Below are 25,137 nucleotides of genomic sequence, written 5' to 3' on the forward strand. Positions count from 1 at the left end.
TTCTTTAATGAATTTCTTAAGATACTGCCCCTGTTAACAACAGCGGAAAGGGCTCGGTTTCACACCGCCAGAGCGCTCCCTCCTCTCGCCAGCCCAGGGGATGTCAGAGGGGGCCGTCGCCCTTTACGCCGGGACAGGCCGCTCGCCCCGGCGGGGCTGGCACACCGCGGCCGCCTCGCCCCCCTCCTCGCCCTGACGGCAAGGCCGGCCCGCTCCGCTCCGGGCCCCGGCGGAGGGGCCACGGCCGGGGGGAAGCCCCTCCAGTGCCTTGCTCAGGCAAGGGCCGCGCGCCCCCGGGCCGCCCTTAGCCTGGGTTAGACCGCCCCGCAGAGGCAGCACCTCGGGCCGGGCCCCGCCCACCGCTCGCAGCTCGGCAGCGCCACCAGTCGGGGAGCGGGGCGGCGGGCGGCGGCGGAGCTGGGCCGCTCCGGCGGGGACGGGCACCTGCACCGGCACTGCCGCGGGGGCTGCCCGCCGCGGGGTCTGCCCGCCGCGGGGGCTGCCCGCCGCGGGGCCGGCCCCGGCCTGCCCGGGCCAAGTGCCGCAGGGACGGGGAAAGTTGTTGTTGGGTTTTTTTTTCCTTTTCTTTTTTAATTGCCGCTGGCGGGACATCGCGCCCAGCCGGGCCCTGGAGCCCCCGCCGCCTGGGAGGCGGGGGGAAAGGAAATCCCCATTTACCTCCCGGGGATCTCGCCTCAAAGGTAAATTTGCACAATGTAAGTCGCTGGTTAAACAAGAGCATTTCCATTTGTTAAATGATGCAATTACGCCGTAGCGGTAATGGGCAGGCCGGGGTGCAGGCAGGCAGGCATCCATCCATCCAACACCTCCCCACCGACTCGCCACGGCCCCGCCCCCCTCTCCCGGTGGGACCGGTTCGGGTCTAAGGGAGGAATGGACGCCCCGCTCCACACTCATTAGGGACGGAAGCCCGGACGGCTCCTAGCCCCAGCCGCTGCCCGCACAGGCAGCGCTCCCCGTGCGGACCGAGGTCCGGTCATGCTCCCGCGGCTTTGGGCGGCCGGCTCCCCCGCATAAACAGAGGCCGGCCCCGCGGGTGGGAGCCGGGGCAGCGGGAAGGGCCGGCGGCTGCGCCTGCCCCAGCGCTGAGCCCCGGGCGCGCCCCGCACGGCCGCTGCCTCCGCTCAGGAGGAGGCCTCCTCCTGCAGCGGAGGGGGGCACGGCGGGGGGAGGCGCGATTCCCTTCCTTATGTATCATTTATTCCCCCCAAGACAAATATAGGTTCTGTTTAAAAAAGATTAGAGGGAAGGGGAGAGACCGCCCGGCCCCTGCCTGCGCCGTGCCCCGCAGCGCAGCGCCTCAACAACATGGAACAAGTGGTGCGGGCGCTGCCTGCTCCTGCTCGCTGCTGCCTGCTCTGCCGGCAGGGCCGTGACGTCACCTCGCTCCTCGCCCACCGAAGAACGTTAAAGACCTATAGAGCAGAAAATAATACAAGCAAGCTCCGTATCTTGCAAGCCCTACGTGATTTCCCCCCCCCTTGGAAAAAGCCCCTTTGCTCTTAAACGCTCTATACATGTGGGGTGGCTTTTCAAAGTCGCTCTATACAAACATATTTATTACGAGCTATGGGGAGCAGGGGCTAGCCTAGTTTTTTAACCCAGGCACCCCCCCTCCCGCTCAGATGTCTGGCTGCTTTTCTTAAGAGCAATCATCTATAACTGGGGGGGGGGTGGGAAAGCCATACGTGGAAATGTGTGTGTGAGAAGGTGCATCTTGAAGCAGAGTTTAGTTACAATCGATCTTGGGAGAAAATATTGCCTATGGTCCAAAAATAAGGAGCGACTATGTCCTTCTCCCAGTTCGGATACCCCTACAGCACCACTTCACAGGTAAGGCGAGTGAGCAGCACTCACTTTTGTTTAGATTCTGCTGCTGCTGTCCAGATGTCTTGGTCCCCCTCCCTTTTTTCTTCCCTTTCCCTTACGTAGAGTCTTTTTTTAAAAGAGCACGTCTGAAGCCTTTTTTTTTTAAAAAAAAAAGTGCGTGTGTGTTTATGTCTCGTTTGTGTTGTGTTAGGCTTAAACAAATAACTCGCCGTGTGCATAGCAAAGGTGTTTAGGAAACCGGTGCTTCCCCCTCCCCCTCCCTCCACCGTTCACTTTTAAGTGCAACAAACAAATAAATAACATCAGTCCCGGCTGCGCCGCTCCGCGGGGTCTCCCCGGCGGAACCGGACTGTGCCGTCCCCTCCACCCTTCCTCCCTTCCGTCCTGTCCCTGGGTTCTGTTGGGAGGTTTTTTCCCGGTAAGATTTCCGAAGGACACCCCCCGCACACCCCCACCCAGGCCCCCTGCGTTAACTAAGTCGTCTCTATAGGTACTACCTTGAGTCACCATTTATTTGGGTAGAATTAATCACCGTAATCACTGCAAGATGTGCCTCCCGCGCTTGGGAAGTTAGCTGTCCACTTGAAATTATTGAAATCAAATGCCTTCGACTACTTTAGCTGACATAATTACTGCTTTGTCTGTTGTCAAGTTAATTGTAATCGCAACTTCTTGCTTTTAAATAAACGCGAACGGACCGAGCAGGGCGGGAAAGGAGCCGCACGGATCTTTCGCCATTCTCGACAGCAGTTATTTCCTTAAAGTTTTGCCTGCTTGATTAATCGTGCCCCCTTACCAAGGGCTCCCGCTTCCCATTCCATTTATTTCTCGGTTTCTATAATTAGTTGCCTCAGCCCGGGTTTCCTACCCTCCTCCTCACCCCCTCCACACACATACAGCCGCACACGCTCCTCGAGTCCCCGCGATGGGGCTGCCTCGACGGTCACTCGGCGCCGTCTCGCTCTCTGCTCTGCTCCCTGCAGTTCTTCGTGTCCGGCAGCCCCAGCACGACCTGCTGCGAGGCTGCGCCCCGCTCCGCGCCGGATGCCTCCTCGGCGCCGGCCTCCGCCTCCCTCTGCTGCGCCTCGTACGAGAGCCGGCTGCTGCCGCCGGGCCGCACCGAGCTCAATGCGGCGCTGGGCATGTACGGTGCCCCGATCGCCGCCGGCAAGGGCTACGGCAGCTACCTGCCCTACGGCACCGAGCCCGCCGCGCTCTACTCCGCGCTGGTGAGTGCCCGCCCGCCGCGGATGGGGAGGGGGGCAAGGCGCGGCAAACTTCGCGATCAGCAGTCGGGAGGCAGCCGAAGGGCGTGGGGTGAAGGGACTTGGCTGCCGCGGGGATCCGGGGCGGCGGGGGCCGGGGCTCCCCTCCTGCTCGACGCCGAACGCTGCCGCTTCCCTTGCAGAACCCCCAGTATGAAATCAAAGACGGCGCCGGCACGTTGCACTTGGGAATCGCGCAGCCCGCTGCCTACTACTCCTATGATCATTCCTTGGGGCAGTACCAGTACGACAGGTAGACCCCCTTTGATCAGCGCCCGACAGTGTTAGCATCGGCCGACATCAAACAGCGGGGCGGGGGGGCTCCGACCTGACAAACCTTGTACAAAAGAAACGAGGCGCCCCGGGAGCACCAGTCAGTTAAAATCACACTTCGGAGCGGTGGCGGGCAGGCAGGGCCACACCGGCTTGCGGCGGGGCCGGGCCGGGCCGGGCCGGGCCGCTCCGCTCATGCCGGGCTCTGCTGGCTCCCCTCTTCCTAACCCTCTCCCGGCAGGTACGGGACAATAGATTTCAGTGGCTCAGCCAGACGCAAAAACGCAACGCGAGAGACGACGAGCACCCTCAAGACCTGGCTGTACGAGCACCGGAAAAACCCCTACCCCACCAAAGGAGAGAAAATCATGCTGGCCATCATCACCAAAATGACCCCGACCCAAGTGTCCACTTGGTTTGCTAACGCCAGACGGAGGCTCAAGAAAGAAAACAAAATGACCTGGTCTCCCAAGAACAAAGCGGGGGAAGAGAGGAAAGAACCAACCCCGCGGGAAGAGGAGTACGGCGCGGAGGACGAAGACAGAGGTAGGCGGGAGAGGACGGACGGGCGCCTCGAGGTAGCTCGAGGTGGCGGCCGATCTCGAGGCCCCCCAACTTCCCGCACCCTCACTAACGCCCTGCCGCCCCTCCTCCCCACTATGTGCACAAGCAGAGCAGAAGAGCTGCAAGGAGGACAAGGAGCTGCGGTTCCGTGACCTGGAGGAGGAGGAAGAGGAGGAGGCGGAGAAGCCGGAGAAGGGCCTGGCCAGCTCCCTGCAGGAAGCCCCCAGCCTCGGCGCGGCACTGCCCGAGGTTCCACGGAGCGACTGCAGCCTGCCCGGCCCCTTCCGCGCCTTCCCCTGCGCCAAGACCCCCGCCGCGGACTTCGCCGCCGCCGCCCTACGCGCCCACGGAGAAGCCGCGCATCTGGTCGCTGGCGCGCACAGCCGGGGCCAGCGCGGCGCGCAGGGGCAGCCCCGAGGGCCGCGGCGCGGAGGGGGAGCAGGCCCTGCCCACCAAGGCCTTCTGGAGCTCCGCTTTCAACCTGAAGCCGCTCCCGCGGAGCTGCGCGCCCCACCGCGGCCTGGGGGAGCCGTGCCAGTACGCGGCGGCGGGCGAAGGTACCCGCGGCGGGCGGGGCCGCGGGGACGGGCGGGACCGCGGGCCGGGTCTGGCCATAGGGCGCGGCGTGAGCCCGTCTTCGGCTGATACCCCCCTATACCCTCCGGGTCCAGCGCGGCGTTAAGCCGGGCCCAAGTGTCAAGCGGGCTGCGGGTCCGTGCGTCCCCGGCGGTACAGCCACCGAGGCCTCGCCGCTGGAGGCGAGCCGGCAGGGGAAGGCAGCGGGACCGGGCCGGGCCCACCGCGAGCCGCTTGTGTCTGTGCAGGCTTCGGGCGGGGCGCCAAGGGCGGCCCGGGAGGCGCCGAGCTGGGCGGGCCGTGCCTGGACAGGCTGCGGACGGAGTACCGGCCGGTGCTGCGGCGGTGAGGTAGGTGACGGGCCTGCTGCGAGGCTGACCCCGCACCAAGGTCCAGCCCACCCGCACGGCACCGGGACGACCCCGGCCTGCGAGCGCAACGCTAGGGACACCGCTCTGCCCCGCTCCCGGAGCCCTCGACCCCGGGGAGGGCCGGCGGGACCCGGCTGGCACCGCTGCCCGCCGGGGAAACGCTTATCACCGCTTCTCCCTCCCGCAGGGCCGCCCGCCCTTTCCTGAGCGCTGGCGACGGGGCTCCGGCTGCAGCGAGACTCTCGGCTTAATACAAAGAAAGCAAGCTCTCTCCGGCCCGGCGGCGATCTCACCAGCCCGCAGGCACGGCCCGCGGCTGTCCTCGCCGGGGCACGGCCCCGCTGCTCACCAGGCGCCGGGGGGCGGCAGGCAGAGCGGTTCCCCTGCGGGACCGGACTCCGCCGCCCGTTCGTTCAACACCCCCAGAAACTCCTCTGCCACAACAACAAAAAGACTGATCTCCCTTTGTTCCCCACGTCGTGGTTTGTTTCTCCTTCTCCCGCTCCGCCCGCTCGGTTGCCCCGAGCGGCGCAGGTCACGCCGGGCGGTTTCTTTCCCGCGGCTGTACATAGATAGCGCTGGAAGTATTTTCAGAGTCCCCAATTAACATGGATGAACTGACCGCCGTGAAGCCGCCCTGTGACCCCGGGAGCGCTTCAGCCAGGAGCGGCCCCGGCCCCGGGCACCGGAGCAGGACGTTGTTAGTGGGTCAGCGCCGTTGGTCAGTCAAAAGAGCAGTGCTGGACTTTACAGGGCAGACAAGAAAGGGAAACCGTATCTCCGCATTATTTATGTTTAATTAAAAGTGTCATCAAACACTTTGTGCTCAGACTAATAAACCAAGCAGGGATGAGGAAAGAATGTTTCTTTGTTCCTGTCTCTAGAAGCAGTGACAATAATTTAAATTAATAACTGTGGTAATTAAGAGGTCATCTATAGATCAACCCGATATCTGCTATTTCCAAGTTCACCGGGGTCAACATTTACATTAAGTAATTTGTGGTCAATAGAGTCCAATGAATTCTGCCTTAATAAATCAGGGAAATCAATACTGAATATCGAGTAGACTTCTATATGTTTACCAAAGGCTACCAAGACAAGTGGGGCTGGGAGTCCTCTCGGTTTGTGACCGGAGAAGCATCTCATAGAGGAAAAGAGAAGCAGCAGGTCAACGCGGGGAGAGGTGGCAGGGGCTGCCGGCTTGCAGCTCCAGTTCCCCCCGGGCTGGGGAGAGGAGCGGAGCAGCCTCGGGCTGCGGGGGACCTGTCAAAGGCGGCGAACTGTCGGGTTTGGCTGGGGAGAGGAGCGGAGCAGCCTCGGGCTGCGGGGGACCTGTCAAAGGCGGCGAACTGTCGGGTTTTGCTGGGGCCAGCGCGGGAAAGGGCCCAGCCGGGAGCGGGGCTGGGGCCGGGAGCGGGGCAGGGGCCAGGAGCGGGGCAGGGGTCGGCCGGGAGTGGAGCAGGTCCGGCCGGAAGCCCCGCCGCAGCCGCCCGGCCACGGGGCTTTCCCGCGGTCCGGAGCAGTCCCGGGCAAGCGGCGGTGCAGGAGCAGCGGTCTGTTGCAGTGACCCGCAGTTTAGAGTAAGGTAAATTAAGCTGAGAAAAGAAAACATCATTTCAAGTCAGATTTGAAGGATTAAGGCTTGTAATAAAGAGTATTAGGCCCTTTCGAAGGGTTCCTGCAAGGCGACTTCTCCGCCCCTCCTCTCCCACCGGAGGGGACAGGAATTACAAGCCTTGGGAAGAACGCGCAGGTACCCCACGCGTGTCCGCAGCGGCCGGGCCCGGACCCGTGGCCCGGCCGCCTCTGCCCAGCCCGTGGGGGAGCGACCCGGGTCCCTCCGGTCCCGCCTGCCCAGCGGCTTTGGAAGAGGCTCCCCGGGGAGGCAGCGCTGCAGCGGGCCCTGAGCTGCCCACGAGACACGAAACCTGCGCGGGCCCGGGGGGCAGGAGCTCCCCGAGCTGCCGGCCCTGCCCCGGCCCTGCCCGGCCACGGAGCCCCCGGAGGTGCGTAATTAGCCGGGTGCGGGCTTCGGGGTCTTCTTAAGGCAGGCACGAAGGTAACCTCCAGGAGTCTTAAGACTTCTTTTATTTTTACTCTACTTTTGTTAAAGGCCAAGCGAGAGAGCTGCAGATTATCCCGCCCGCCTAGGACTCCCCTGCAATCTGTCACGCCGGCAAGATATGTATCTCAAATCTCTCAAGATATAATCTCTTGGAATCATATTCCGAATACTGTTTTGATTAAAATCCAGAGCGGGGATTGATGGAGAACTAATACCGGGAGCGGAGCCTGCGAGCCCCCAGGCAGAAAACTAAAATAACGGGCTCGCCCGGGTGTCACAGAACAAATTCAGCGCCTCCAACGCCACGATAAACATACTTTAACCATCTTCTGGCCGAGCTCTGCTGCGAGCTGGGCTTTCCAATGCCGCTGAACTCTGCGGGGTGAACTCGGGCTGTCCGCCGGGCCGGGGGCCACCGTCTGTCGGGGAACTCGGCGCCTGCTCCCGGGGCGGCGTGGGGAGATGGGCCCGGCGGGGCCGGGGAAGCTCCGAGCGCCGGTGCGAGGTCCCCGCATCCCTCGCCCTCAGTCCGCCCGGGCGAGGTACAGCCAGAGGCGCAAGGTACAGATCCCGGAGCCGAGAAACGGCCGGAGAGCAGCATCCCCCCCCACCGCCCCATTCCGTGATAAAGGACCGGGTCTCCCCATTTCCCGCCGCCCCCCTCGCCCCCCAATTAGCACCACAGCGGCCGGCGCGTCCCTCGCGGCGATGAGAAGTTCCTAAGCGGGAGCTGCCGTGGCCGCGGCCCGCTCCGGGGCGGCGGGACCGCGCACACATCCCCCACTACGCCCGCTTAAAGGCAGCGCAGCCGCGGGGCCGTCGCTGCGCTCGCTAATGAACTTTTGTCAAAGACAATTACGGGCTCGGCGGGGGCAGGAGGCCGCGATGAAAAGGCGGCTTTGTGCGGCCGAGACGGCGTGGCTCCCTGGGCACTCCGGCCCTTCCTGCGGCCCCGCGGCCCCCGGTCAGCGCAGAGACGGGCTGGTGCCGGCAACGAGCCTCCCGGAGCCCAGGTTTACCAGCAGACTCGCGGAGGAGCGACGCGACACCGACAGTGGAGGGCAGCGATAACGGGGAGCCCCAGCCCACCCTCCACCCCGGCGGAGGAGTTTCTGCCCCTCTGCCTTCTCCGGACGGGCTGCTGTAGTGGGGTCCTGCTTTAACGTTGGTGCATTCAGCAAATGGGAGAATCCATTTGCAAAGTGACCACCGAGCTGGCTAAATCTGTTTAAATACACACCGGAGAGACGTGAAATGGGGGTCTCAGACTGCGGGTGCCTTCAGCCGCAGCTGGGCAGAGAGGAGGTGTGGAAGCGCCGGGCAACAACCATCTTTCACCTCCTGCCCCACAGTCCCGGCACTGGTGCTGACCTCCTCCACCCCTGTTCCTCAGTCACCCGCTCCCAGCACCTCGCTCCCTCCCAGGCCCCCAGGTGGCACAACACGCGGGTGCTCCCCTGGGGAGCACAGGGACTGTTCAGAGGCATGATGAGAAGGTCTGGACGACACAAGGAATCACTCAGATCGGTGCTTCCCAGCCTTCTGAAGCACAAACCTCTTCTCAGGAACACAGAAGAGTGGACACTTTCCTTTATTCCCGCAGCAACAGCACACGCGTGTGTGGGGTTGTATTTGGAGGACAGTGGACATGTGATGAGCCAGCCATATGAGGGCCTCTTCTAAGCATGCAGCTGCATACCAAGAAGAAGATAAGAGGATGTGAACCAGCCATCAGAGAGCTTCTTCTAAACTCGTAGCCGCATACCAAGAAGAAGATAAGAGGAAGAAAACATCTGCAGTCGGATACATGGGAAGAACACCAGGAATTAGGTGATCCAATAAGGACACTTACCGAGCCGCGTGATTGCCTCGTGCAAGAGGGCTTTTACCAATCAAAAGGCGCGTGACTGCATGTAGAGATAGAAAACTCTGTATATAAAGGGATCGTGGGAACAATAAAGTGGCTTCTGCTTGATTCACATTGAATCGTGTAGGGTCCATTGTCGTCTCTCTTCAGTTGGTGACCCCGACGTGATCGTCGTACGATAGTACCGGGAGCAACCCCGAAGGAGAGGACCGGCTGGAGAGCCGAGCCAGCGGGACTGGAGTCGGGACGGATCGGAGGACGGTCCGTGAAGAAAAAGAATGTACGTTGCAACGGGACACCCTTGGAGGTGAGCAGCCGGTAATAAGAGATGGGGCAGAGTGTAACAAAGGAAGAAAGTGCGATTGTGAAACTGCTCCTACATATACTCTCTAAGAGAGGAATTAAACACGATGAGCTTGTGCTCCGAAAATTACTAATATGGTGCCGAGAGAACGGGTTCCCCCCAGATCCACAGGCTGCTTTTAAGGTCGAAACTTGGGAAAAGGTTGGGGAACGGTTATGGGATGCCGTAAGCGACGGCAACAAAGAAGCTAAGGGACTAGCAACAACTTGGAAACTGATTCTAACGACCCTTCAAGCGATGAGGGCGGAGCGATCAGCTGCTGCCGGAGCTCTTACAGCTTTACAGCCCCCATCGTCTAAGATCAAAGTTTTCGATCGGCTCCCTGTCCCTTCCCCCGCTGCCCCGTCGGCACCTCCGACAGAGGACGAGGTGGATCCCCGGAAAGACGAGGGGATGGAAGTGAATGAATCCTGGTCCGTACCGCTGCCTCCCGACCCCTGCGTAGAAAAGCCACCCAGGGGAGAGCCACTGCCCGTCCCACTCCAAGAGCCAGCCATCGCTTTTTCCACCTCTCCCTCCGTCCACGCCTCCCCCACCAACGTCTCCGCGAAAATCATCCACGCTCGAACCCCACAGGGAACCGGACTGGGCGCAGAAACTACTTCGAAAGTTGGAGGACTTGGAAAGAGATAAGATCGCTCGAGAAGAACACAGGGGGGAGGAGGAGGGCGTGATAGCAAGCTGCGGGAAACTCCAGGGGGTGGGAGGAGGCGAGAGGCGAAGCTGCGGGAAGCTCCAGGGGGTGGGGGGAGGCGAGAGGCGAAACTGCTAAAACTGACCGGGACCCGACACGACGATGGAGAGGGATTATTCAGAATGCCTAGTGAAAAAAAAAAAAAAAAAAAAAAATTGCAAAAGAATTTGCAAAAGGATAGAAAAAAGGGGGATTTGAGACAAGGAAGTACAAAATGAAATATAATCTTTTGTAAATAAGAAAATTTAGTTCTAAGTAACTTTAAGCTTGGTGGCTTTGTATATAACAACAAAACTTTCCAAACCTAAAAAAGGCCCGACCAAAAGAACACAATAAGGGTCCTTGTCTAAGATGAATCGTTGTAGCTGACATAGTTTTGGAACCTTATGACCTTCGCATAAAATTTATTGTAGCCAAAACAGGACTGTAGCTAAGGAGTAGCTGAAACTAAGCAGATGTTCAGGAGGTGATGTAGCGAAGTTAACTGATAAGTAGAAGGACAAGGAGAAATCACTCATTTATGCCAGCAGTGTTACCGAACTAATTAAGTTGGCAAGTTCTTAAAGAGTTCTACGAATCAGTTTGGCGACCCAGATGGGACCCTCTCTGCTCGGCTGCAGGACCCGCTGAGAACAGGGCTCCCTAGGGCCCCCGGGGAATTTTCCCGGAGGGACCCCTCGACTCACTCGGATCACTGCAGGAGCAGACAAGGACCATCTTTAAGAAGGTATTCTTTTGTAAATATTGTTTTGTTTTGGTTAACATTCCGTAAGTCGTAGGAGATGTCCTGCACGGGGGTCTGTTTGAATTTTGGATTTTGGTGGGTTAACCTTTTGTTTGGAGCCTTCCGCATATTGAGATACAGAAATCTCGTAAGTAAAGGCGTATACCCAGCTGCTAGCGCTCGATTGGTATACATTTGGATTTGTTTCTGTTTGTGACTTGCTGGTATTTGACCTACTATTGTGGATTATCACGGTAATGATTTTGGTGTTGACGATATAATATGGTTAAGGCTGCACTGTATGTTGTGATTGTGTCCTTAATAGTTGTTTGTCTAATTGGATTTTGTTTGTGTTTTAGGTATTGTAGTTGTGTGGAGTGTGTTTGTGGGATCCCTTGTGTGTGTGTGTAAAATTAATAATGGGATATCAACAGAGCAAAGTAATGTATGCAGATATGTTTTTCACGTTAAGAAACCAGCAGGAGTGGCAGAAGGAATGTGGAATTAAGAGAGCTCTGCCAGATCCCTTAATTTTAGCTTTGGAAAGGGACAGGAGCAATTAGAGAAAGGTCACATTAAACCGACCACAAGCCCTTGGAATACCCCAATTTTTACAATTCCAAAGAGAAGTGGCAAATGGTGCCTATTGCATGATCTGAGGAAAATTAATGAGGTCATGGAGGATATGGGGGCGTTACAGCCTGGATTACCCTCCCCAAATATGATTCCGAAAAATTGGGACATTTTAATTATCGATTTAAAAGATTGCTTTTTTACTATTCCCCTGCATCCAGAAGATTATCAGAAATTCGCTATTTCTGTACCGAGCATAAACAAAAGTGAACCTATGAAAAGGTACCACTGGGTAGTGTTACCGCAGGGCATGAAAAATTCACCAACCATGTGCCAGGTTTACGCGGCCTGGGCACTTACTCCGGTACGTGAAGCGCATCCAGACTTGCTTATTTATCATTACATGGATGACATTTTGATAGCCAGAAAACAGCTGAATGGAGACCAATTGATTGTTGAATCACAAAATGTGTTGCAGTCAAACGGGCTACAATTGGCCCCTGAAAAAATACAAAAACCAGAAGTATGGAAGTATCTTGGCTGGGAAATCGACAAAGCAGTTGTTCGACCTCAAAAGGTGGAACTCCGGACGGAGATCCACACCTTGAATGATGTACAAAAATTGTTAGGAGATTTAAACTGGGTGAGGACCTATGTGGTATTACCAATGAGGAGTTGGCACCTCTGATGAGGTTACTCAGGGGAGGAGGTGGTGCAAACGCACCCTGGACATTGACAAATGAGGCCAAAGAGGCTTTACAGCAGATTAGCGTAAAAGTTAATAAAGCCTACACCCATCGCTGGAACCCTGATTATGGGATAGGTTTAGCAATAATCAATAGTGAGCAGCACCATTTTGCTGTAATACTGCAATGGATTCCTGGAAGAGATCCTTTGCGGTTATTAGAGTGGGTGTTTTTATCAGCACAGTCAAAGCGGACAGTTACAACACAAATGGAGGCGCTAGCACAATTAATCATGAGGGGGCGAAATCAAATTGTTGAAATAGCAGGGAAAGAACCATCTTTTATCATAATACCTTTAGTGGCAGAATATTTAGCTTGGGCTTTGTGCCAGTGTATTTTATTGCAAGTGGCGTTGCTGGATTATTCAGGTGAATATATTGACGGTCTCATGATTTTTTCCACCAGTCAGCCAAAGTACTGTGCCGCCAATTCGGGCTGTCTGAATCAGATGCCCGGGGCATTGTCCAGTCGTGTCCCGATTGTGAACAGTATACCGGAGGCTTGGCTCCTGGAGTCAATCCTCGTGGTACTGGACCTTTAGAAATTTGGCAAATGGATGTTACGCATGTCCCAGAATTCGGTGAAAAAAAATATGTGCATGTCTGCTTGGATTGTTTTTCTCTTGCAGTTTGGGCTACAGCTCAGACTGGCAAATCTAGCAAACATGTGCAGCGTCACATTTGTTCGGCTATAGCGGCCCTTGGCGTGCCACGAGAAATCAAAACTGACAACGGCCTTGGCTATGTAGCTCATTCCACGCAAGCGTTTTTCCAGCTCTGGGGCATTACTCACGTGACGGGTACGCCCCATTCACCTACCGGTCAGGCTATGGTCAAACGTATGAATCAGACATTGAAGCATTTGCTTCAAAAACAAAAAGGGGGAGAAAGTACTATATCACCAACAGATAGATTAAACAAAGTCCTATATGTGTTAAATTTCTTACGATTGCCGCAAGATAGCTTGGTGCCACCAATGATAAAACACAGGGCTGGTCTACAAGGAGGGTTGGAAGAAGTTAAGAGCAGACAATGTAAGGTAATGATTAAAAACGGGATAACAGGGGCCTGGGAAGGACCATTTAAGTTAATCACATGGGGAAGAGGATATGCATGTGTTGTTACAGATACAGGAACCAGATGGATACCAGCCAAGTGGGTAAAGCTATGGCAAGAAAAGTTGCATGACCCACCCGAAAACACCCCAGCACCTAAGGACTCCGTGCCATAACTGTGGAACTTGGGAGCCTTGGAGTTTGTGTGTTTGCAAGTATTGTGGGGTCAGATGGTATTGTCAAAGTTCTAGGGCACGCGTGGGGTAGAAGGTTATCAGTCACAATGGTTCAAGGGATGTGCTGTATGAATCTCTCTGACCATTCAGAGTCAATTCATAAAAGTCTCAAGGAGATAAAAGGCAACATGAACAAACTAACGGTGGTCAATTCAGGTTTAGATAAGTGGTTAAGGGGTTGGGGCATAACGGGATGGCTTTTAGATCTTTGTAAAAAAGGCATTGTAACTTTAAGTATAATTGTGATTGTATTGTTAATCGTTCCCTGTATCTTAAAGGGAGTGTCTAACATGATTACTAATTCCTTGAAGAAAGTTTGGCTGGTTCAAAGAGAAAAAGGGGTAATTGTGGGGTCATATTTGGAGGACAGTGGACATGTGATGAGCCAGCCATATGAGGGCCTCTTCTAAGCATGCAGCCGCATACCAAGAAGAAGATAAGAGGATGTGAACCAGCCATCAGAGAGCCTCTTCTAAACACGTAGCCGCATACCAAGAAGAAGAGGAAGAAAACATCTGCAGTCGGATACATGGGAAGAACACCAGGAATTAGGTGATCCAGTAAGGACGCTTACCGAGCCGCATGATTGCCTCGTGCAAGAGGGCTTTTACCAATCAAAAGGCGCGTGACTGCATGTAGAGATAGAAAACTCTGTATATAAAGGGATCGTGGGAACAATAAAGTGGCTTCTGCTTGATTCACATTGGATCGTGTAGGGTCCATTGTTGTCTCTCCTCACGCGTGGCCCCTGATTCTGAAATGGTCTGGGGCCCCTGGCTGTTCTTCGAGCATCCCCCTCAAACAGATGTCCTGGCCCCTGCAAACAGGTTTCCCATCCCACATTAAAAGGGATGATTTTTACTGGCTTTGCATCAGCAAACCCCTTGGAGATCCCTCTTTAAAGGTGGCTACGGCAGAAGCTTTAGCATTATATGGCTATTGAGGTTATGGAGCAACGGACTGGAGCAGTTAGTTCAAAATCATCTCAGAAGTTGCCCAAGCAGCTTTCCAGTCAGGTGTCATCTCAGGATCAAAGCATCTGTTAGGGGAAAACAATTTTTGCCATTGTATTGCCTTTTTTTTTTTTTGCCTACTGTTCATCTGAAAATAAATTACAGGCCAGAACAGGTGGATAACATTCTGGAATGATTTCATGATTTATTTAATCTGGATTCTCTTTCAATCTACTTAGCAGGATGAATACTTTTTTTTTTTTTTTAGCTTGAATCCAAAAGCTTGGCTTTTCATCTAAAGAAGAGAACATACCCTAAAATACCCTAATACACCGCTCTGCTGCTGTCAAGGTGTTCTCACCACTGTTAGTAACCCAGTGGTACCATTTGCCCAGCTAAAGGGCCTGAGGGGGAAACCTCAAGAAAACAGAACAGAGGATTTTCATTTTCTTCCTTGCTGTCTTCCTAGTGCTTTAGATGTTCTCTGCCCTTCCTGGGACAGTGCCTGGGTAATACAGTAACTGACTAGCATTCAATCACTACCCTTTAAATCTCAGTATGTGCAGGTTTAAGAACTAAAAGACAACTGTTCTCTGGCTTTCCCTCTCATTAGGACAGCTTTATGTACCCCTGACTGGGAGAACAAGCAGGGCAGTGGAGCCTGAATGGACTCACAGGAGACTTCTGCTGCAGACACCTATGGATCTGCTAACACAAAACAAGGCCAGGAGCGATTCCTCCAGGGACGTTCACCAAGGCTGGCACTCTGTTCCTCAGTGAGCACACCCAAACATGAGACTGCCCTTCATGAGAAGACATGGTTTTGCTAAAGAAGGATTAGCAAAATCATTTCCCACTTACTCAGATGTGAATTTCTGAGGTTTGGTTTCAGCTGGAATGAGATATTTATGGGAAAGATACTCTCAGGACCTGTAGCATGCTGAAATTCATGGGATAACTCCCTGGACAGCTAGGTTTGGTGCTCTGGTTCCACTGGAGTGGTAACACAGACATATAGAGCATGACAGGAGCTGACAAAATGCTTTTACATATGGGGGAAGGTTACAGCATATGGGAGGGGCTGTAGTTACCATTGCCAGGATGTTTCCAACTCATGTGCCTGTCCTCTTTAACTTAATGAACTAAATTAAGGTAAACAGGTCTTAAACTTGCTTTACATCCATCAGGCTCAGTATGTGCACCAGCAGAACCATACTTTTTTGGGGGGTTTGTTTTGTTTTTTAACTCAGCACAGCTCTAAGCATGAGTTTGTTACTAGGCAAGTCCTGAGTTCATGCTAAAGTACCAGCTCATTCATGGAGAGGTATGTGTGGAAGAATTCCTGCATTACCAGACAAGACATCCAGGTCGGTGAACCTACCAGCCTCCTCCCAGACTGCCTGGGGTGGCAGAGAAGGGACATAGCACAATCAGGCTGCTCAGGTTTTCTCTACACAAACCACGAGGCACAGTGGTAAGTAATGAGTTAGGTGCACAAGGAATTGGACAACTCCAAGTGAGCAGCCCGCCAGGGATTCATGCTTCCTGGCTAAATCTTGTTTATATAACCATGTGCTTCACAGCTCTGCAGCACTAGCTGTGATTTATTCTGGGGAAGTCTGAAAACCTGCTCAACATGCTCAGCTGGTACAAGAACAAATGCTCCACGTACTGCAGGAGGGTAACTCACTGCTAGCAGTGCTCAGACCTTCTGGCTGATGCTCTCTTGCAGTGTGCATGGTAGCAGACCTTTCCTGGAGTACTGCATGCGGAGCACGAGTCTCCCTGAGGGTGCAGCTGCAGAGCAGCTCCCCAGAGTGAAAAATGGGTCATTTGTTCCACCCACGGGACCACAGGACAAATGAAGCTCTTCTAAGTGTCACTGGTAGCAGAGCTGTGATCATATTAAGAATGGACACTTCTGCTGCAGCACTGTATCAGCAGCAAACCACCCTGCTAGCCCACGATCCAAAACCAGCAGCAACTAAGGCAGGACAGCTAGTTTTCCCTTCATTAATAAGTACCCAAGAGGAACAAAAGCAGAAATAACTGCTCCTGCAAGATGTGGTATCAGCCCTAACTGTCCTGAGATCAGCTGTAGCAGTCATTTTTCTCCTTAGTAGCTGGTGCAGTGCTGTGTTTTTGACTTTAGCCTGAGAACAAAGCTGATAACACACTGAGTTTTTTAGTTGTTGCTAAGTAACGTCTACTCCGATTAAGGACTTTTCAGTCTCATGCTCTGCCAGGGAGGAGGGGCATGGGAAGCTGGGAGGAAGCAGAGACAGGACACCTGACCCAGACTAGCCAAAGGGGTATTCCATACCACAGCACATCATGCCCAGTATATAAACTGGGGGGAGTTACCTACAAGGCCCAGATTGCTGCTCAGGTCGGGCTGGGTATCAGTCAGTGGGTGGTAAGCAATTGTAGCAGTAGTAGTTTTGTATTATACCTTAGTTACTGGACTGTTCTTATCTCAACCTGTGGGAGTTACATTCCTCCAATTCTCCTCCCCATCCCTCCGGGAGCAGGGGGGGGAGAAGGGGGGGAGTGAACGAGCGGCTGCGTGGTTCTGAGTCACTGGCTGGGCTTAAACCATGACACTAACCAACGCCACCACCACACTGCTTTGTATTTACGAGATCTCTCCTTTGCATATAGAGGAAGATAATTCTGAAATGGCCCAAAGCCACTCAGGGAGTGAGGAGATGAATGAAGGAGTCTCTGTGAATCACTGCAGCATGGAGAAATACCTGAAACATGAACAGATCATACTGCTAAGAAATGAAGTGCCAAAATTCTCCTGGAGCAGCAGCAGTTCTGCTCTCCAGCCACCCCCTTGGAATCTATTTGCCTGTTCCCTCCCCAAAAAAGGCCAAAAGCATGGCAGAGTAACCCTGCTGTCAGAGGGGATGGTGCGTACCACTGGCTTTTAGCTCCTTTACACTGCCATTACTACTTTGACTTCAGCAACTTCAGTATCAGCAAAGTGTTTCCATGATGTTACCATTCGAAAGAAGGGATGCAGCAACCACATGGTGTATGTCACATCAGCAATTTCCTATTAAGCAGGTGTTTCTGCAACAAACCCTGACACACCATAACCTCTGTGACCACAGGATGCGAAGCAGTGGCACACTGCAGCACACACATCCTCAGGAGCACGTAAACCAACAGTGTGAAAACCTCTTCGCTAATTAGGCTATAAAAACAAGCACCAGCACAACAGAAAACAGAAAGGCTCTCATCTGCAGGGTCAGTCCCTTCTGCTACTGTCGTGGTTTGAGACCAGCCGGTAACTCAGAACCACACAGCCGCTCGCTCACTCCCCCCCTTCTTCCTCCCCCCGCTCTCGGAGGGATGGGGAGGAGAATCAAAAGAATGTAACTCCCACGGGTTCAGATAAGAGCAGTCCCGCAACTAAGGTATAATACAAAACCACTACTGCTACCACCAGTGATAATAACGATTAGTGAAATAACAAGGGGAGAGGATACAATTGCTCACCACCCGCCGACCGATACCCAGCCCGACCCGAGCAGTGATCTGGGCCTTCCGGGCAACTCCCCCCGGTTTATGTACTGGGCATGATGTGCTGTGGTATGGAATACCCCTTTGGCTAGTTTGGGTCAGGTGTCCTGTCTCTGCTTCCTCCCAGCTTCCTCTTCTCCCTGGCAGAGCATGAGACTGAGAAAGTCCTTGGTCGGAGTAAACATTACTTAGCAACAACTAAAAACATGAGTGTTATCAGCGTTGTTCCCAGGCTGAAAGTCAAAACCACAGCTCTGCACCAGCTACTAAGAAGGAGAAAAATGACTGCTATAGCTGAACCCAGGATAGAACAGTCCAGTAACTAAGGTATAATACAAAACTACTACCACCAATAATAATAATGATAAGGGAAATAACAAGGGGAGAAAATATAAAACTGAAAGGGGAAAAGGAAAAGAAAACGATAAACACAAGTGAGGCAGAATACAATTGCTCACCACCCAGCAACTGATACCCAGCCCGACCAGAGCAGTGATCTGGGCCTTCCGGGTAACTCCCCCCAGTTTATATACTGGGCATGACGTGCTGTGGTATGGAATACCCCTTTGGCTAGTTTGGGTCAGGTGTCCTGTCTCTGCTTCCTCCCGGCTTCCCTTGCCCCTCCTCACTGGCAGAGCATGAGACTGAAAAAGTCCCTGATCGGAGTAAGCAACAACTAAAACCATTGGTGTTTTATCAGCGTTGTTCTCAGACTAAAGTCAAAACCACAGCACTGCACCAGCTACTAAGAATGAGAAAAATAACTGTTACAGATGAACCCAGGAGACCCTGGGTTTTGGAGACCCTGAATTCTCAAAAATTTAAGACCTTTCATATTCAGATCCATAGTATTCACTCCTATCTTTGCAGAAAAATCTTGTGTAATAAAATGGAGGATGAAGATATTAATTGCTAGTCATCTTCAAGATCCATATTTTCCTGATCTTTGCACTCTGCAGTAGTGTTATATATATACACTTCTGTTTAATTTTATCAGACAGTTCCAAATTCTTAAAAGAAATTATAATACTGCAGAGCACCACGACTAGGACACCAGCAGAATTCCAGGCTCCTATTTTGGAAGAAATCTTGAAAGATTAATGAGCACAAACACCAACCCTCTCCAAACAGCCTGAGCAAAACTGAGCTGGAGAATATGGCTCACTTCAGCCTGCACTGCAGCAAGGAGGTAGGATTTTGTCTAGTTTGGCTTGGTAACACTAAAGAGATGTCATAGCTGCAGAAGGGTTCAGCATTAACTATATAAGCTTACCTACCACGTGGCCAGCTTCACCCTGTAGCTGTCCTTTTGGTCCTTTTGCTGTTTCCATCACTTTTGTTACTAAGTAGACTGGATTAAAGCCAACATAGATGTGCTGCACACTGCCGAGGGCCGCACAGATGGCTCCTTGAAGAGCTGGATCAGTTCAGCTGAACTGAAAAGGAGAACAGAGGTAGCACAGTGCATCACAGCCAGGTACCAGAGCAAATCTTGACAGGCTGGAGGGAAAGCAGGAAAATGTGAACAATAAGGAACGCATTTGAACAGACAAGTAATTAAGCACTAGATCAGATGATCAAAGGAGATGGTAAATTCTCCATTTCTTGACACCTCCAAATCAAGACCGAGTGTCTTTATAGAGGACATATTCCAGAAGTTCCATCCAGCTGCCAGAGCATCGTCTGGCCCATATACAAGGAGCAGAAGCAGAGAATCTGTCTGTCCTTCCTTGCCTTGAAATACCCATAAAGCAGCATTATCAGCCCTCTGTGGGAAATCAACTTTCCTTAATCCCAGGGTATATACTTTTTAGAACTTTTTAGGGGTTTAGGGTTATTTTTTACTTCTCATTCAGGGACCCTCATGCATATTACAAAAGAGCAGAACTCCACACACATATGAGTTAAGTAAAGATTACTCTAGAGGGCAAATATTGCTGAGTAGTTTGCACTTCAACTTGTGTGTGCAGTTTGATGGACATTTTTGCAAGTATTGTAGCAAAAGCAAATAAATGGCAGGAATATCTGTGGAAACGGTGCTCAAGCACATAATGAAAAATCTGAAGGAAAGCAGGTTTTGATGGCGTACTTTTGCCTATTAGCCCTGGAGTCATATTTAGCCATGCAGAGAATGAAAAACACAAAGATCTAACCTGACTGTTTACTGCTCAGACATCAGCCTATTAAAATCCCCCTCGTTACTACAGCAATAGTACATATTTACAGGGATTGTGGCTGATTTTGATCAGCCATACCAAGCCATGCATCAACCCTTTCATTTCATACTGATTAGAGTCTGGTTATATTTTAAGTGTCTATGAAATTATGCAAATGGAATCTGTACCAGAAAATCAGATTGCCAGATAACTGACCATTAATCTTTAATAAAATTTAAAAAAAATTAAAGCAATCAGAAATCACTTTAGCATACAGCCTCTTGGGCCTTATTTTGGTCTAGTAAGTCTGTACGCTAAGCTGATTTCTGATTGCTTTAAGTTGTAAAAATTGCTTTTTAACCCACAGATATCAATGAGATTGCACCTGGTGTTAAGTCGGGGCTGAATTTGATCTGCTGTGTACTTTAATCACAGTATATTTTTGTTAAAACACAGTATTTCTGTGGATGCTGATTTGTTCAAGCGCACGATAATCTCCCCTTAAGCCTGTCAGAATACAGCAGGTTAATAATGCTGTAAGTAGAATCCAATTTATTTATAAAACACTGGAATGTTTTAACCAAACTGTTCTTTTGTGGTGAGCCCCCTCCTGCCTGGCTGCAGCAGACAAAGGCTCCTGCCGCAGCCAGTGGGAAAGGGGCAGGATAACAATAGCATGGTGTCTGTCACGCCACCCATCCGTCTCTCTGTCCATTGGGCAGGTGGGTCCCTCTCCATCCGCTGTTTTGTAAAACCAAAGGCATGGCCGTACCCTGTCCTGCAGTCCATGGTACCTGCCTTGGGAACTAACTACGGCTCAATGTTTGTAACTGTTATGTGGATAAGTGCCCAAAAGTTTTTGGTGGCAGCAGAAGAGCAAAATCCGTTGACAACATTCCAGCCCATTAACATTACCTTTTAATTAGCATATACAGCACTTGCTGGGTGTGTATTGGAATTCAGTGAGCACAGACTGTAAAACTTCCTTTCCGCTGTGACAGTATCCACCCTTTATTCCATACCATTCACGTCATGCTCAGATCCCACATTTTTCAATATACCATTGCTTTTTGTCTCATATATATACACACACACACAAAAAGAGAGAGATATCATTAGTCCATGGACCATCCCTATAAAGTTTGCTGAATTCATTCAGTCCATACAAAACTACTACTACTACCACCAATAATAATAATGATAAGGGAAATAACAAGGGGAGAGAATACAACTGTTCACCACCCACTGACCGATACCCAGCCTGACCTGAGCAGTGATCTGGGCCTTCCGGGTAACTCCCCCCAGTTTATATACTGGGCATGACGTGCTGTGGTATGGAATACCCCTTTGGCTAGTTTGGGTCAGGTGTCCTGTCTCTGCTTCCTCCCGGCTTCTTGTGTCCCTCCTCACTGGCAGAGAATGAGACTGAAAAGTCCTTGATTGGAGTAAGCAATACTTAGCAACAACTCAAAACATACTTGTGTTTTCAGCACTGTTCCCAGGCTAAAGTCAAAAACACAGCACTGCACCAGCTACTAAGAAGGAGAAAAATGACTGCTACAGCTAAACCCAGGACACTCTGTGACCAACAAAGTAAAGAAAAATCCCCCATGCTTTAGGGGAAAGTTAGATTTGCTTTGCAGAGACTTAAGAAAACAAAGCATTTTCTGTTTAAAGACTCCCTGTGCAAACTGCTACAGCCCATGAACTTTGGTAAACTCTCCACCTGCTTGTAATCCCTCCTCTAACAGCTACAGGAGCCCTTGCCTGGAATCAACAGCCCCATCATATTTGGTGACACCTCAGCACAGGGCAGAGATGATCTTAAAGCCATGGGCACTACAGTCCAAGTAAGAAAAGGAAGGCAGAATGGCAGAGACAGACATCAGCCCTAAAGAGGAAAGAATAAAACCATACTGGTCAAAATGACAGAACCACCCAAACCACCACAAAGGATTTCAGGTTGATGGGGACACCCAGGTTACTTCTGATTAAATTAGCAAGAGGGTTGTTTATTATGGAACTTTGATTTTTCATTAGGCTGGATTTTAAACATTAACCAAATGTGCGTGTACAATCCTGTGCTGCTCATTCGTATGCAGGGCCAGAGAGCTGCTCACAAGCTGGAGGCTCATCCCACTCTCATACCCCCACCCTCCTCCTTTTTCTCACAAGGCAGCTGAAAACGGCCATATGACAAAGAGGGCCGTTGCTCACTTCTTCAATCCATTTACTTTTGCCAAGCCACAAGTAACTCCTCTTTCTAGAGCTCCCCCCTGCAATCCTGCTCATAAGCACCATTTCGAAGCTGGCAGTACCGCAGCCATCTGTGCTCCCCACCCTCAAAGGGCAGGTACCTGATCTGCACGAGTTATCCTTGCAAACACGAGCAGACTGCTGCGTGTGGCCCTTCCGTGGTCCCTGGGGAGGGGAAAACCAACCAACCTGCAACGCAGGCTTCAGATTCATCCAAAATTAACAGCTTTAGATAAAATTACTGGTTAAGATAATTAACATTGAAAAGACTACTGGGAAGGAGGTCCATCATTCAGTGTGCTCTAGGATTCCTAGAAACTAAACCACCCAGCACGCTTTAATTCAACTGAGAGCTTGTGGTTGCTGCAGTGAAAACACATACCCAAAATCTATGCCCTGTGTTACAGAGGTGGCCAATCTAGATGCTCATAACATTTTCTCCCAGGATAATACAGTTACTTTGCTGATGTGATGAAATTTTTGCAAAAAAAACCCCAGAAGTCCAATCACCTTCAACTCCCAGGGATGTTGCTGTAATGAAGTTTGCCACAAGCTGGTAGGGATCCAAATGTTATAATACTGTTGCTATAGCTATACCCAATGACACCATCACATCTAATCAGCTTGGGTAAATGCAGCAGCCAGTGAGCAACAAAAACTCCATGAAGTTACACTTGGGATGCACCATCCAAAATTTCTCTTGGGTTAAGACACACTAGTGTAAATCATTTGAGCTACTGTACATCAGCAACAGCTTTGAGAAAGGTAATTTTTTGTGTGCTTGAAAGTAAAAAGAGAGCAGGGGCCCAATTACTTGTTATCACGAAGCAGCTCAGTGACTCCTTGGGGTACCAGCCTCTCCAGCAAACCCCACAGCGATGGGGGAGCAGCTGCTAGGAATGGTGTCTGGAGAGACACATAACGTGATGGGCCCCAGCGCTGGGCCTGAAAGAAAGCCCAAGGGCAGAACTACAACACTGCCATTGACCAAATGTGGGAGATGGACAGAAGTTACATGGAAACCCAAAGGAGCCCTGATAACTCCAGTGCTGAGTACTGCAGTAGTGACCGGCACAGTGCCATGTGACTCTGTCAGTGGGTGCCACGGAATGGGTCAACAAACACACCGGTATTGAGAATGAGCTGAAAATGTCAAAAGGTTAATTAGAGATCATGGCTGATTTCCAGAAATGCTACAAAATACAGACACTGAAGGATAAGTCTGCAGCTCCGAAGTAGAGGAGTCCTTATCACCTAGGAGTTGTTATTAGATTTCTATGTTTAAAACAAATTTTAAAAGAATTGTACCATTACATGCATTTTCCAGCGGCATATTCCTATGTGCACAACAAAGACTAACAGGGAAAAAACTGTCAAATACTTCTGTGACCTCAATGCCTTAGGGAGGCAGCCAATTTCAAACCACTCTCTCCATTTCCATCAATATGACAATTGTATCCCACCTCTGCTGGATTTCTCCTTTCACCTTCCTTCATAAAATTGTCTGCTCAATTTTATAGCATTTGGTCTATGCACACCAATAGAAGGTGACTGTCTTGCTGATGATTTTCCAGTGTTTAGGAGACTGACTAAATGGCAATATAAACTAGCACAAACTGAGATGATCCAGTGAGAAAGAAGGCAATTCAAAGCTGAGGTGGGAGATGGAGAATGTCCATCTAGTTCAGCGCAACTCACCACAGCAGAACATCACTTTTAGTAATGGCAACAACCTTGGTGAGCTTTGACTTCCTAGACTAGGGGTAACACATTTGGGCAGGAGTAACCCATGGTATCTTGTTTTATTTTTGCAGAAAATCTTCTTTGTTTCCTAAAAATTCAGAGCGACAAATCACTTCCATCCTCTGGCATAAGGCAAGGATCTAATGGATAATAGTTTCTGCTGGCCACTTGAAAACTGAAGTTATGAGAATGCATGAGCCTCCATGCACAGAGCATAAAGATCCATCTCCAAATGCTCAGACATAGCAAAAATACCCCTCTCGATGTGGATGGAAATGTTACCATAACCACAGAATCAAGGCTGTTTCTCCTCAGGCATCTCTCACCCAGTTCCAGGGCAGGGCTTCAGCCGGGTGGACACAGCAACTTGCACACGCTGCCCTCTGAGAACAGCAATTCTCTTCCAAGGGCTCTAATTGAGCAATTCACAATTCTGCTCTTCCAGATATTTTATAAGGGCAAAAAAAGCCTCATCTAAAACTACTCTCTACTGAAAAAGGACTATAGGATTGCTGCAGTGAGGCTTAAGATGCTTCAAAATGTGCTTCAGGATTGTCAGGGAAGCATTCCTGGATTAGCGCTGCGATTTGGTTCAAACTTTCAAAATTTTCACAAGAAAGTTACTTCCTGCTTTGTTGTTTGATGAAGATAAATATGCTGGCTCATCCCTTGCCTTTGCCAGTAACCCAGAGGCACATAGGACTGGAACTTCTCCCTACCTGCTACAGCAAGGCCATGGAAGTAGAAGAGCTATTGGCAGAAAGCTTTGTTAGAGGAGGGGGAAAACATGAGACTATAAAGTGAAATTTTACAGTCACAGGAAAAGGTTCTCTGGATTTACATAAATCTACTTGGCAGTGAATACATTAACAGTTGACCATAACTGTTTGGATGCTGGCAGCAAAAATGCTGCTTTATCCAATTCCTACTGTGCCAAGCTCCTCCACCCTCTCTCAGAACAGCATTTAGACAAATGCCAACATTTTAAAATTAAGTGGGCCTGTCATTATTAATTCATTTGGTATTCATTGTAACAACATTAATCATGGTAAACTGCAGCAGCTTTATTACACGTGTAATGTGTACTTTCCTAGAATTCCCCTGTAAAATCTCTGACATTGCTAACAATGTAAAGACAATGAGACATTACAACCAAGCAAAACAATAATAAACACGCAACTTAATAAATCATTATTCTGCCCACAAGTATGTTAAAAAATAAACTCACTTCAAAACTAGAAGAAAAAAAAACATGCAGTAAGTGACATCAGTGAG

General features: G+C 51.2%; 1 protein-coding gene across 1 annotated transcript; it reads left to right on the top strand.

Moving 5' to 3' along the window:
- The first annotated feature begins 1,785 nt into the window (after positions 1 to 1,785).
- On the top strand, positions 1,786 to 5,151 carry LOC115619294 (iroquois-class homeodomain protein IRX-6-like). The gene is given in 8 exon segments (XM_030511333.1): positions 1,786 to 1,854; positions 2,835 to 3,080; positions 3,260 to 3,369; positions 3,631 to 3,935; positions 4,063 to 4,276; positions 4,278 to 4,510; positions 4,778 to 4,874; positions 5,088 to 5,151. Coding segments are annotated over 8 exon segments (1,338 nt in total).
- The last annotated feature ends 19,986 nt before the right edge of the window (positions 5,152 to 25,137 follow it).

The sequence above is a fragment of the Strigops habroptila genome, chromosome W (assembly GCF_004027225.2).
Source record: "Strigops habroptila isolate Jane chromosome W, bStrHab1.2.pri, whole genome shotgun sequence".
Taxonomy (NCBI): Eukaryota; Metazoa; Chordata; class Aves; order Psittaciformes; family Psittacidae; genus Strigops; species Strigops habroptila.